We start from the raw sequence: 14,264 nt of genomic DNA, 5'->3' as shown, positions 1-14,264 counted from the left end.
CACTCACCCCTCTTTGGGCTGCTCTCTTCTCTCTTAGTGCACACAGCAGGCAGATAAGTGTGCACCATTAAAATAACATTTAAATGGTTGTTTAATGTTACTGTTCAACACAGGCTTGTGTGGATAAATCACAGGAGGTGAGCTTAATGGAGTAAGAATGTAATAATCACATTGAGAAGGGATGAAGAGAGCAATGATGGATGTGAACTTTTTCAGGAGAGGAAAGTAAAGTGATCTGGGGCACTGTTTCCATTTGTGCTTCCCATGTCACTTTGGATGGAAGGGTTTTGGAACCTTTTGGTACCTCAGTTTCTTCTCCATTAAATCAGAATTCCAAACTCATTCCTGTTGAGTGTAGAGAGAAGAGCTGCAGACCCACAGCTACCAGAAGGCCCAGAAAATGGCAGAGGCTGCCTTTGAAAGATGCCAGTGCCACCAGCCAGGTTTGTGGGTGTAGGGGCTTCACCTGCTTAAAATGTTTTAGACAATTCTATTAGGAACCAGGCTGCAGAGTGCCCAAGTGCCACAAAGATGCAGCTCTAGGGTCCTTCATGTCCAAAAAAAACTGGAGACTTTTATTCCTTATTTGCTGAATATATTCTTAAAGTGCTGCTAAGTCACAAGGTTTCTGTTGTTGTTGTTTGTTTTGTCTAATTAGGCTCTAGCAGAGCAATTGCCACCTCTTTCACTTTGTGTTTGCTGTGCAGGATACACATAGCCCTGATTTTAGCTCTTCTCTAGATGGAAGTTCAAGAAAAATAACAATAGTTTTACTAATGAGGATAACTATGTGAAGCCAGATTCCTGCTAAATTAATATCTCTTAATGGCTTAGATCTCTAATGAAGATTTCCTTGCCCTCTGTGTGTCTTGATTCATTACAGAGAAGCCCAGAATATTTTTATAAAAAACATTTTGACTTTTTTTCCTAAAAGCAGGTGCTGTCCTGTACCATCAGAATGAGACAAATGGCACTGCTTGCTTTTATTGTTGTTCAGAAGTGGTTTTCCTTTGGACACAGATGGACTTGGCAATGGAAAGTAGCTGGAGACTAATGGACACAAGCATCAAAGCTTTCTGTGTGGGCCCTTGGAAGACAAAAAAGAAAAAAAAAAAATCTCATTTTTGTTCTAATCAATCTGGGTTAGAAAGAAAAGTGCTCCAGGCTCCTGGGGAACCTCCTGCCTTTGCTGAGAGGCAGAGTGGGCAGCAGGTGCTGTCCCTGTATGCAGGAGAAAAATGAATGGGGGAAAAGGGAAAAAAAATGAGGCAGAGTAATTTTGTGCTCTGGAGGCTGGGTAATTCACCTGTCTACAGATATTTATTCTTTAGGAACATTTTCAAGTCCCAGCAGAAGGAAGGCTAAAATAGTTTCAAGGAGTCCCCAGACTTAAGAGTTATGGGAACTGTATTAATTTAGATGTGAGTAAAACTAGTTAAATTCAGATCCCTTTTCTAATTTGTTGCATCAGAATCTTTCTCCCCCATTATCCCATCAAACAGTCTCTATTTATTCATTTATTTATTTCTTCACATACAATTTGGAAGAAAAGGGAAGGAGTCACTCCCCCCAGTGAAGACCATCTGCTCTTTTCTTATTGGGAGGGAAAAAACCCTACAATTAGTGTCTTGTTCATCTTTTTGTTTTACTAAAAAAAAAAAAAAAAAGAGGGGGGAAAGAAAGTAAAAGAACTATTATGCAAATATCTGCAATTTGGTTTCAAATATTCTTTGTACTATGATGAGCAATTTCCTTTAATACAAACTCAGCCTACTTGCCAGAATCATTTTTTTTTTTAATTTTGCATTAATATAGGGAAGGGGAAAAAAACCCCAACTTTTATGTTCTTCTGGTGGCAAATTTGTCTTTTTCTTTCTTTCATTTCCTTGGCACTCTTACAGCTGTTATTCTGTAAGTTGTCAGATGTCATATTGGGAGTTTTTTGAGGAGAAAAAAAAAAAAAAAAGAAGACAGCCAAAATAGCCTTACAGAGCCACAATTCCATTTCACTTCTCATTGTTCCACTGCCATGATGGAATGGTCTTGGAATGAAATGGAGGACTCAGTGAATGAGAGAGGAGAAGAGAGGAGAGCTTTCTCCTTGCTATATCTGAATGCCAGTTGTTTGTGATGGCAGCATTTCCTCTAGGAAGAGTTCTTTAGGGTTTGTGTAAGGAGCTCCTGCTGCTCAGGGCTGTGAACTTTAGGGTCAAACAGCATGGCCAAGGTTAAACCTGCTGCTCCTTGGTCCTGGAGCAGCTTGGAGGCTGAAAACTTCTTATAGACTGGAGAAGGGAAATAAAGTCTTTTCTGTGTGGAACAAACCAAACTGGACTCATCCAAGACCTGTGGGAGAGGGGATGGAAGAATCAGATGCTGAGCTTAGAGGCTCAGATGTGGAAATCAAAGATGGTGTAAATGACTTCATTAGCTGAAGGTGTAATTGGAAGATGAACTCCAAATGGACCACACTTACAGAAGTGTGAAAGTGTCTGTCCAGTTTTGGGGTGTAGCCCCTGGGAGGGCTCCCTCTGCCCTAAATCTACCTGAAGGCCCTTCAATAAATAGAGTTGCTGTTTATTCCCTTAGTTTTGGCTGGCCTCAGTTTGTAGGCAGTCCCAAGAAGGCATTAAAACAAGACCAAGGAGATTCCAGTGAAGTGTGTCACACCTGCATCTCTTCTGTGGCTGCCAGGGGACAGGGAGTGCAGTCTGCACAGATCTGGAATTCTGCAGGGCAGTGCACAATTTCAGATGGGTGCACACTCTTGTGTTTAGGGCTCCCAACATCGAGTGGGCTTTACATCAGCCTGGAGATTCCCTGGGAATGCCTAGCACTGCACAGACAGGAATTCCTGCTGCTCAGGGGGCTGATCCCCTTTAGCCACCTGAGCACTGGAATCAATCACAGACTCCATTTTCTCCATGGTGGAGAAAGCCCATTCTTTATGCACACAGCTCCTTTTTATACAGTTTTGATGACTTTGTTTGTGACTTTAATTGCTCAGTAGCTTTCTAGGTAATTACTTTACTGGTTATTAACAAGTTGTTACCCTGTATTGATTGGTCACTCAAACCCCCAGTGTGGACATGTTTGTGAGAGATAGTTTCATTTTTCCATCTCAAGGTGTAAAAACAGTTTATACAAGTTTTTCACCCAGGAATAGATTGTTCTGTTAATGAACTGCTCACACCAGGATTGCTTTCACGTGAGAACTTGCAAAGGGCCAGCCTGACAAGGAGAGCAGCCTTGGTTTTATGAAGCCTTTATGGTTTTTCCTACCTTACTGCAACAACTGGGGTGCATCGAGTCTCTGAGCACCCTGGGGTAACCCTTGGGTCTCTCTGATTGTTTGATTGTTGCAGGAAGCTCTGATCATGGCCAGCATGGACCACCCCCACCTGGTGAGACTCCTGGGTGTCTGCTTGAGCCCCACCATCCAGCTGGTCACTCAGCTGATGCCTCACGGCTGCCTCCTGGATTATGTCCACGAGCACAAGGACAACATTGGCTCCCAGCTCCTGCTCAACTGGTGTGTTCAGATAGCCAAGGTATGTAGTTCACATTGGGGGTTAAATCATTTCTTTGTCTTTTCATAATTAACTTTAAAACACCACTTTTCTACTTTTCTCTTCGTTTGTGTTGGGGTTTTTTGGTGTTTTTTTTTTTTTTTTTTTTTTTTTTTTTTGTGCCTGGTTTTGTTTCCAAGAAGGTTGGGTAGTTCCGGAAATGCACACTAGTTTGGATGCTTCACAGTATTTTAGATGACTTGTCAATAAGTGAACCATTTTTTCTTGACTCTTGTCTTGGTTTGAACAGCCAGGTGTTTGCTAAGGAGGGCAGGAGCCTCCCTTGAAATGGAAAATGTAAACCCACTCCCTCTGAATTATTGTAATTTTGAAATTAAGGGGCTCTCAGGCAAAGATGTGGGAGTAGGAATAACAGTTCTTTACTAGGAAAAATAAAAATACAAATGCAATAGTACAAACTAAAAAAAAAACCAAAAAAAATTACATTGCCAGAGTCAGAGCAGGAGCTGACCCCGTGTGTGTCAGGGTGGTGGCACAGTCCCATCCCAGGGGGGCTCAGGGTGGTGGCACAGCCCCATCCCATGGGGGCTCAGGGTGGTGGCACAGTCCCATCCCAGGGGGCTCAGGGTGGTGGCACAGTCCCATCCCAGGGGGGCTCAGGGTGGTGGCACAGTCCCATCCCAGGGTGGTGACACAGTCCCATCCAGGGGGGCTCAGGGTGGTGGCACAGTCCCATCCCAGGGGGGCTCAGGGTGGTGGCACAGTCCCATCCCAGGGGGGCTCAGGGTGGTGGCACAGTCCCATCCCAGGGGGCTCAGGGTGGTGGCACAGTCCCATCCCAGGGGGGCTCAGGGTGGTGGCACAGTCCCATCCCAGGGGGGCTCAGGGTGGTGGCACAGTCCCATCCCAGGGGGGCTCAGGGTGGTGGCACAGTCCCATCCCAGGGGGGCTCAGCCCTCCTGCAGTGCCAGCTGTGGCTCTGCTGGAGCAGGGATCCTGCACAAGGGGGGAGTTTTCCTCTGCAGCTCCAGGGCTGCTGGAGATGGGCCTGCTCTCCCTCTGGGAATGCAGGGCAGCAGAAAGCTGCTCCTCTGGGAATGCAGGGGGCAAAGGCTGCTGGGCTGTTCCCAGGGCAGATTGGATCCAGGCAGGAATGCTTGGCTCCTCCCCTGGGCAGAGCATCTCCCATGGGATGGTGGGATTACCTGGTTGAGACTCTCACACAGCTTGGGAGTGTCTCTCCTCCTGCTGCTTTTCAAGGCTGTGGGGAATGATTGGCTGTGTCTTTCTGCAAGGTACCAAAAGCACGATTAGCAGAGTAGTGAGAGGTAAAAATCATCAGTGCCTTGCCAGTCCTGTTCTCTGCTCCCTGAAGCTGCTCCTGGTGTCTTTTGCAAGATGCATTGCTCTACCCTCACCTTCCCTGGTTTATGGAGAGGATTTTCCCCAGCAAGGAGAGGGCTGAAGGCACTGGAAATGCCTCAGGTCTGAAGTTCAGGCCGAGTTTTAGGAATTGTTTAAAATCAAGTTGCTGTTGTGACACAGTCCCTCCCTAAGTGTGCTTTTCTCCATCTGCCAGTGTGCAGGCACTTGTTTATGGAAGTCATTGCTTCAGAGCTCACTTGTTCTGCCAGGCTGTTCATTTCCATATGTCTCTACTTCTGTACAGCTAGATGCAAAGCTAGTTAGCCACAATGCCTGCTTGCCAACCCACATATGGCTCTGAGATAGCTTCTGAAGGTTGATGACAGGGCAGTTACAAAGCATTATCTACTGCCAATTGGAAAAGGCTTGGGTGCTTTTTCTCTTTGCTCATACAGATTATGTTGAATTTATTCTGATGTTACATCATTGTAGGGTAATTGTGTTCTCCTTCCAGAAGCTTTAGCTTCTTATTTTATGGATGAGAGCTATAAAAATAGAGTAGCCCCCAAGCATTCTGCATAAAACATGGTTGTTAGACAGCAGCTGTGTCTGAGGGGGCTCTTCCCTCCTGCTCTGCAGATTCTCAAGGCTTCTCCTGGTGTCTCACTTCCATGGGGACTGTCTTGCTTGGAAATGAATGTTTAACCTTTCAGCTCTGAGATCAGCTCAGCAGTTTTATGTAGAGTTTGCTGTCCAGCAGTGAACTGTGTTCCTGTGTCCACCTTGGTGACCTCAGGGTGTGGGAGGAGTGGGTTAAAACTCCAATTCTGTATGGGTGGAAGTGAATTCCCAGCAGGTGAATCCTTCTCAGCCAGGGTGGGACAGGTACACATAAGTCAGGAAGATTGCTGTTATTTTCTTTTCCTTTCTTTGCTTCCATCTCTCCCTTACTTTCACAGTGCTTTGTGGCAGCACTTGTTATTTGCTTTTTCTCCTGTGTCACCATTTCTCTTTCCCTCTCATTCCCTGGCTGCTTGGCTCCCTTCAGGAGCATCATACTGGGTTATAATCCTAATTCCTCCAGTCTTAATCTGACTCATGAATTATCTAAATTCCCCCTTCCCTTCTCTCTAAAAATCCAGTGTTCCCAAAAATGTGGTTCATGATTGTTAGGGGGGAAAAAACCACCAAAGCAGAATTTCCAGTCATTTACAAATGACATCAGGCCCGGTGGAGGCCCAGCAATGAGGGATTTATTGCACAGAGACAGACAATTTATTGTTTTGTTAAATGAAAGGTGCACTTAGCCCTGACATTTATGGGGTTTGTGATATTGGAGAGCTGACAGCCTCGGGCTGCAGAAGCTCTGGAGGCTTCCCTTGGTGCCCCAGGGTTCTCACCAGGCACACTGAGCTGCCTTTGGGGACAGGGGACAGGGGACACACTCCCTGGCAGTCCCCAGCAGCCTGGACTGGGAAAGCATTATTGAAAACCACTCCTAAATCAAATTCAGGATATCACAGGAGCCCCTGTGAGGGGCTGCCAGGATTTCCATTAGAAGCACATATTTTTCAGGTTTATAACTCAGCCATAAAATCCTGCAGGACTGTGACGTGGCATAAAATGTCTCAGCCCAAAGCTTTTATTGTTATTCCAGAAAAAGATGGATTTGGCTGGTTTTTAAGTTGCAGAACTTCAGAAACAAAAGCTGGATTATTCCCTCTATACAGCCATAAATTAAAATGCATTTTTCCCTAGTAAATACCTTTCTCTCAACATTTTATTTTATAACAAAACTTGTGCAGCTTGGATAACTACAAAAAAACAAGGGCTAAGGAAAACACACACACACAAATATATATAAAATATATATATATATTGTGTGTATTATTATGATATAAAATTATTGAATATATATTTATTATATATGATATGTGTTATTATATACAAGAGGTGTTATTGTATAATATCATATTATATCATAATAATATAATAATAATAAAATATTACAATATAATAATATTTTATCTAAATATGTAGTCCATGGGGCAGAATAAAATCCTTGCTGCTCCTGTTTTTATTCACTGTCTGTGTTAGCAGAGGGGATCACATTCCACCCTCCTGCAGCACATTAATATCCCCTGATTAGAGGGGAAATAAAACTGGGTTATGTGTCCCATGGAAAATACCAAGCATTAAAAGGATGCATTACCCTGAACTGAAACAGTTCTGAGTTTTCCAAATGAGGATTTTTTTTTCCGAGACCTTTGGAAAGTCTTTGGTTTTGTATGACCTTTATTTGGAAATTAATGTTTAAAATTGTTCAGAGAGAGGAAAATCCAGCTGTCTTTCAGAAGAATTTTTGAGCTGTGTTTTTTTCCAAAATGGTATTTTTGTCAGGTTGTTTCATAGGAATGAACCAGATCAGTTTTAGAAAAATAAGGTTTATTTATTTTGGAAAATAAGGTTGCCTTTATTTTCCACATTTAGGGTTCATTTCCTAGGCATTGAAGGACTTTTTCTTTCCACACAGCAGAAATGTTATTTATATATAAGAGACAAATAGAGAATTTGGTATTTCTGGACTGCAGGGTGACTCTTTCTGCAATGACTTCATTTGGTTTTTTTTGGTTGGGTTTTCTTTTTTCACATTTTTGGACCTAAATACAAACTTTTTGGTCTCACACAGAGGTAATCTAAAATACACCAGGCAGGTGTGGTGTCATCACTATGTAGAATTCTTTATCTCCTGTAGGTAACAGCAGAAAGCACCCACTTGCACCCAAAAAAGAAGTGAGATTGTGAAAGGTGCAGTGGTTTGGGGGTGTGTGAGGCCATCACAGGAGTTTCAGTGTTTGGGTGTGTTTAGTTGAGCTAAAAGCAGTTTGGCACGCTGAGTGTGAGCCATAAATTTAGCATGGGTAAATACCCAAGAGGAGGAGGAGGAGTGGGTAAGGTAAAAACCAGCAGTGGCATGAGAATGAGGGAGTCCTGGCTGGCTGAGAATAAATTTAGGGGGTGGATTAGAAGGAGTTAATTAGCCCCTCTGATGGTGAGGTGCTCAAAGCCACTGAAAATCATGCAAGACAATGAATGGATTTTAAACTGGAGCTTGGTTAGTTTAGAGGCAAAGGAAAAAATAAGGGGCTGAAGGGCAGAGCTGCTTTCAAGGGGCACAATCTGATGGCACAGCTGCTTTGGTTTCCCTGCTTTAAAGCTGAGTAGTGACAGGACAAGAATAAACAAAGAAAGAATGTGCACCCACACTCTGCTCAGCTCGAGTTTGGAGCTTCAGGAGACAGAGATCAAGCTGTGGTTTGCACTTTGGATTGTTTCTTCTTCTTCTGTTTCTTACTTTCTCACCTTAGTCCTTCTTAATTCAAATTAAATCAGATTTTCATTCTGTTAGCTGAAGTGAATAATGCATCACTCAGTTTTTATTGAAATCAACCAGGGTATTCATGCAGTGATGATGCTCTTCTTGTGAGTAAACACATCAGAATCAATCTTGTGTGTTCAGCAGGCTTCACCCTAAGAAAGAAAATGAGGCTTTCACTTCATCTCTGTTTTCCCCTTGCCTTTGCCTAGGGCTTGCTATCAGTAATTCATAACTATATATACAGTAGGTGGAAAAAACACATAATGGAATTATTTAATGAAGACTTTATTACATTTAAACAGAAGGGTTCTAGTTTGTGTTGGAGACTCATGACTCAAAACACTCTGCAAGATTGGCAGCTCAGAGAAAAGATAAAATAACAAAAAAAATATAAAATAACAAAAAAAAAAAAAAAAAACAGCATCTCCAATTCTGGCTACATTTAAAACCACTTCATTATAGTTCAGAGCTCACCCACCTGGACAGTATTTTAGTGAGGAAGGAATTTATTTGTGTTTTCCCTCTCTTTCCCTATCTCTCTTGCCTTCCAACTCTCGTTGTTTCTGGTGGGATATCCAGACCTGCACATCTTTTTGGATTAGCAGCAGTCACAGGATAATGTCTCATTTTGTCTGTCACCATTGCTGCATCCCTCCCATTAGTTATGAATTCTTTTCTGCTCTGCTTTGTACAAGTACAGCTTGTTACCTCCTTCTCTGTAATCTTTCCAATTTTGCTCTTGACTTTCTTCCCCATGCACTGTTCTGTCTTCCTGAGACTAAAATCTTAATAATGGTGTTATCCTCTACAGTTCTGTGTATCTTGAAATACAAGACTAATAATAAACCTTTCTACAGCTCATTTTAAAACCATGACTGTCAGAAAGAAAGGAAGTTTAATCATAGAAATGATAGGAAAACTTTGTTTTGACAGCTCTATATTGGGTCTGTGGTGTGGGATTTTTTTCTTGCTTTGCCTCCCAGCTGGGATAAGCATAGATTTAATTTGTGGCATTTTATTTTGGCCATAGAAAGCTGCAAATTGGTTTAGAACTGTTCTTTCTCAAGAGCTAACTGTTGGTCAGCCAGGAATTGCATGAAACACACTTATTTTAGGGTTAATTTGCAGAAAATTCTGTTAAGTGAATGATCTGGAAAGTGAGCAGGCTTTTGGCCCTTTCTCTGCCCAGTCCAATGTGATGCTCATTTTCTGTGCTCTGTCTCCTCCACCCAAGTTAGGAAGGTTTCCTCTACAGGGCAGAATCATGTCCAAGATTTGGGGTGTTTTTGAGTCAGTTGTGGTTCAGCCCAGATTTCCTGGTGATTTCTGTTTCTGTAAAACCCCCAAGGGTTGTTTGCACTTGTTTGGCTTTCCTTGGAGCAGCTTCCAGCTCCACTGCCAGTCTTTACTTTGGCTGTTCCATGAATGGATTAAAAATAACTGATGGGAAACAGATGAGGATGCTCCTTTTGCCTGGCAGAGCTGGCCACTAGTCAGAACTCGAACATTTAAATAGAGAGCCAAGATCATACTTTGCAAACAAAGCAGATCTGTAACACGACTTTTTCTAATGTTCCTAATAGGACAGGTTCAGTAACAGAAAAAAAAAAAACCACTCTGGAGGTATTTCCTGTGCAGTTTCTGAAACACAACCCCTGGCTTATTGCCAAGAACTTCTGTGATTCTTTAGGAAGAAATAAAAAAAAAAAAAATAACCCAACCAACCAAGTGAGAACCCCAAGGAAAGCTGTGAGAACCCAACCAACCCAGTGAGAACCCCAAGGAGAGCCAGCCCTTTGTGGGGAGCACCAGCAGTCCCCAGGAGGGTCCCATGTGAGAACCCCAAGGAGAGCCAGCCCTTTGTGGGGAGCACCAGCAATCCCCAGGAGGGTCCCACGTTTTGCTAAGCCTTCCCATGAGTCAGGTAATTGAGGTAATTCTGCCCCAAGGGTGCCAATGGACTTGGGTGCCACGTGGAGCTGCATGGCTCTTCTCTTCTTCCTGATTAGCAGTCAGAACCTCCTTGAATGTTTGCCTTCCCAAAGCTTCCCCCATTCCAGCAAACAGATTTTCCTGGCCAGCTGCAATCTTTGAAAGTGTCTGGGCTTGAGCATGGTGATCTAATGGAAGGACTGGAACATAAGAGCCCAGGTAAATGTGATGTAATTGAATCTGTCTCTGCATTCTGATGTCTGCCTGCAGAGTACTTTCCTTTTTCCATCCATCACCTTGTTGATGCTCATTTACCTTGGCATTTGGAAAGGCTTCTTCTCAGATAACATCACAATTAAAGAGAGAGTTCTGAAATTGAGCTAGCCCTCAGTGGAAACTGGTCAAAGGCATGTAAAACCATTTCATTTATTAGGACAGCATGCCATTTACAAAGAAAACTGTAGATGGCTTTCCAAAGCTGCCATGTCTCATTAGGTTCAGCGTGGTTCAGACTGCAGTCTCCTGGCTTGTATTGTCATAGAGGCTTGGGCTGACACTACAGCCCATAATACTCATCCCCAGAGGGACTAATTTATGTTTCCTGCAGAAATAAGCTGTATTAGTGTTGCCCACATGTGTCATTATTGGCCAGTGGTGTGTGTAGGTGATGCAGTGTGTGACACTTCTGTAACAGAGTTGTTGGAATATCAACAACCTTTCAGTGCCTAAATAGCTCAGAGTTGTGTGAAAAACACAGCCTGGAGTAAGAGAAAATGTGGTGTTCCCAAATGCTGCTCTATTGCCTTGGTGCAGCCAGTTATTTCAGATTTATTCCAAGCAGACTTCAGTAGGAAAACCATGCCTGCAAGTGGGAGTGGTGTTTTTTCATGGCTGGAGCTCAGTGTAAGTTGAATCTAGCTGGTCACCTCACAGGTCCAGTGACAGTCCTTCTCAGAGCTGGGGAGAGATGTGTGATGGTTTCATTCATGGATCCTTGCTCAGTGCCCATGAAGAAATGAACCATTCCAAAAACACATTTGCCACTTGCTGGTTGGTTTTAAAAACACACAAAATATTTAAATAGTAGACTCAGCACTGGTGATAGTCTTGCTTTGAGAGAGAGGTTGAAGTAGTGACCTTGAGAGGTTCTCCTGACATTTCTGTGTCTGCTCCCAGCTCTGCCCTGTCCTGTTGGTGATTTGTACAGAGACTCCAGCCAGAGAGTTGGGATGTCTGGACACTGAGAGGAGTTTGAATTGTAGCCAAGACTGGGAGCCTTCTGGGGAGAGCTGAGCAAAGAATTCAATGTATAACCTGTTAGATTCATTAGGGGATTTTTCCCCCCCAGCTTTGTGAATTAAGGAAAATAAGCAAATTCTGTGCAGCTGTGGTGTTTTCATTGCTGTGATGCTGCAGCTCCAGGGGCAGAGAAAGCCTGGAGCTCCTCTTTGCTGCAGGCTTGGGGGTTTGGAATGAATCTTCCTGGGGCTGGACTGTGGGAAGGGCTTGGCTGCTGGAAGATTTGCTGGAATATTCATCCTGTGCTGGGCAGTGCATAAATGTCACTTGGTTTTCTCCCCGTGGCACTGAAGGCTCTTACACTGCTAATATTTCAAGAGTGGAGGTTGGTTTTGGTTTTCCTTGACTCTTTAGGCAGTGAGGGGTCTCTGTGAGCTGGCAAACCTTAAATCATCCCCTTCCATCTGCTTTTTCAGGCAGTTCAGTAATGGCTGCTGCAGAAAGGTCCACAAAATAGCAATTTCCCATTAAATTTTATTCACCCCATCCTTGTAAACATATCTGAACAGAGGGAAGGATCTGTCCTGTCCTTTGCATTTATATTGTGAGTTTTAATTTACTTTCTGCTGGCATTCAGGTCACCAAAACAGTGTTATGCTTCTTGTTCTATTTTTCATCATATAAAAATAAATGTCAGGATAATCATTTGAATAATCTTTCTCTTTTTTTTTTATCCTGAAAGGCCTGGTACTATCCTTTCTCTAGTCTCCTGTGTGTCTTCTTTCTGTTTAATGTAACCTTTCATAGATTAAAAAGGCAATGATGTTAATAGAATTGCATAATTGTCAGGAGATAATGCTCTCACAGTGAAATATTGCTATTGAGGCTTAGCTGAGGCATTCAGAGCAAACAAGCATGCAGAAACAAAACAAAGATGTTTATTTTCACAGTGACACATCTTTGCCATCCCTGGTGTCAAAATCCTCAGATTTCTCCTTCAGCCTCTGTGGAGTTGGGACTCCAACATTCCCATGGCAGCACTTCCTACTGGGAGGTCTGGAGGCTCCCACCCTCACCAGAGAGGAGCAGAAATTTCATCATTCCAACCCAGATCCAGCCTTCCCAGAGATCCAAGCGTGTCTGGGGGGCTTATAGTGGCCACCTTGTATTTTAAATCCAAATCAGTTCAAGCTGTGCCCATGCAATTGCACAGGGAGGGAAGAGAGGGTAAAACCTGAGCAAGGGGGCTCACACCTCATCACTCCAAACCCCTCCTTCCCCCAGGGTCAGATTTCAGAGGGGTTTGGGGCACAGAGCAGTCACTGCCAGCCCCATTCCTGAAGTGCAGGCTGTTAGTGGATGATGGAAGGGAATGGTGCAGGGTTTATGGAAATATTTGCTAATAGATATTGGTATCAATGGGGAAAGGTCAGTTTGGAGCTGAGCAGAGCACTGGTGGAATGGAGCAGGGTGGTCTGCAAGGAGAGGGAGCAGGAGAAGCTAAACCTGGACATTTGTGGAAATTGAACAAGTTCTTTTCAGCAATAAGAAAACTAAGCCAAGTCTTGTCTCTGAAAATGCTGTTTTCAGATTTCTCCTTCCTGGATCAAAGTGTGTAGTTGAGAAGCAATTCCAGTTACTGCCACTGTCTAAGCAACAATTTGACATATAAAAGTTTACATTTTATACAAAGATATCTGTAATATTGCAGAAATAATAATCTCAGCATCTGCAAAAGTCTGAGAGAAACTGCTTCACTTTGCTGTTGGCAGTTTCATGAGTGCAACCATGAAATGAACCTTGAGGTGGTTAATGGGCATCTTTTATTGTACCTGCTGTGGTTGTGTTTGAGACACCATGCCCAAAGGACACTGGAGCTGGAAATCCATCTGAAATGCAGATTCCAGGTGGATGTGTGTGTGTGTCATGGAACAGATGAGGCCAAGGGCAAGGGTTGTCCCTCCACCTTCTATTAGGGGGATTTTGGATTGCAGACAAAGCCAAACAATAACAATAATAGAAGGTTGCATGAAGGTTAATGTTGTTTAGGCAGATGGTGAATTGCAGATTGAACCTGTTGTCACAAGAATGGATGTGTTTGAAAAGGTGTTCATGTGGCAAATGGGAGAAAAATGAAACAGAATGTGCACATGCTTGCACACCCAGCCCTGTGCATCCTTGCACTTCTTCAGGGATGCTGCACTGACCCTTGGCCACAAATCAATATGAAAAGTAGGACTACAGATTCCAAAGCATGCACTGTTCATACTGATGCCATCATTTTGCCTGACAGCAATGACAGAAGCATTTGATCTGAGTCAGGTGGAATTTTATATCCCTATTAAATGTAATTTCCCCCCCTTCTCCAGCAGGTCCATTTTTTACCCTTCTCTCTTTTCCCATTTTACAGCTTCATGGCAAAGTAGCCCACAAAAGAAATGTTTTACAGGGCTCTGGAGTGCTCAGGAAGTGTTTTGGAACTCTGTGGTTCCTTCTCCCTGTTAGAATATGGAGTGGCTTTTTGATGAAGCTGTATCTCCCCATTCAGTCAGGTATTTAGCAAAAACACTACAGACCCAAAGCTTCATGCTTTACTGCAAATCCCTTGGAAAATAGGTGAGCAAATCCCCTCTAGTTGCAAAAAAAAAATCCATTGGAGTCCAAGCATCTGTGGGGATTTGTTCAAGCTAAATAAAAATAAAATGGGAGGTCAGCTGTACAGCAGTGATAAATCATTTTGTGAGGGACAAGCTTTGCAAAAGGATCCCTGGCCAGCCAGACAGAAACCATCCAAGTGACCTGAGCTTGCTGGATCAGGA

The 14,264-nt window shown here is 43.3% G+C and overlaps 1 protein-coding gene across 2 annotated transcripts in view; it reads left to right on the top strand.

Annotated features, from left to right (window-relative positions):
* Positions 1–14,264, top strand: part of ERBB4 (erb-b2 receptor tyrosine kinase 4) — a 455,036-nt gene that overhangs the window by 400,294 nt on the left and 40,478 nt on the right. For both annotated transcript variants that reach the window (XM_018911785.3, XM_050987615.1), the window contains exon 20: positions 3,366–3,551. In XM_018911785.3, coding sequence (XP_018767330.2) covers positions 3,366–3,551 — 186 coding nt within the window. The remainder of the gene's footprint in view (positions 1–3,365; positions 3,552–14,264) is intronic.

The sequence above is a fragment of the Serinus canaria genome (genome assembly GCF_022539315.1).
Source record: "Serinus canaria isolate serCan28SL12 chromosome 7 unlocalized genomic scaffold, serCan2020 HiC_scaffold_29, whole genome shotgun sequence".
NCBI classification, from domain to species: domain Eukaryota; kingdom Metazoa; phylum Chordata; class Aves; order Passeriformes; family Fringillidae; genus Serinus; species Serinus canaria.
This window is presented reverse-complemented; position numbering and strand designations above follow the sequence as displayed.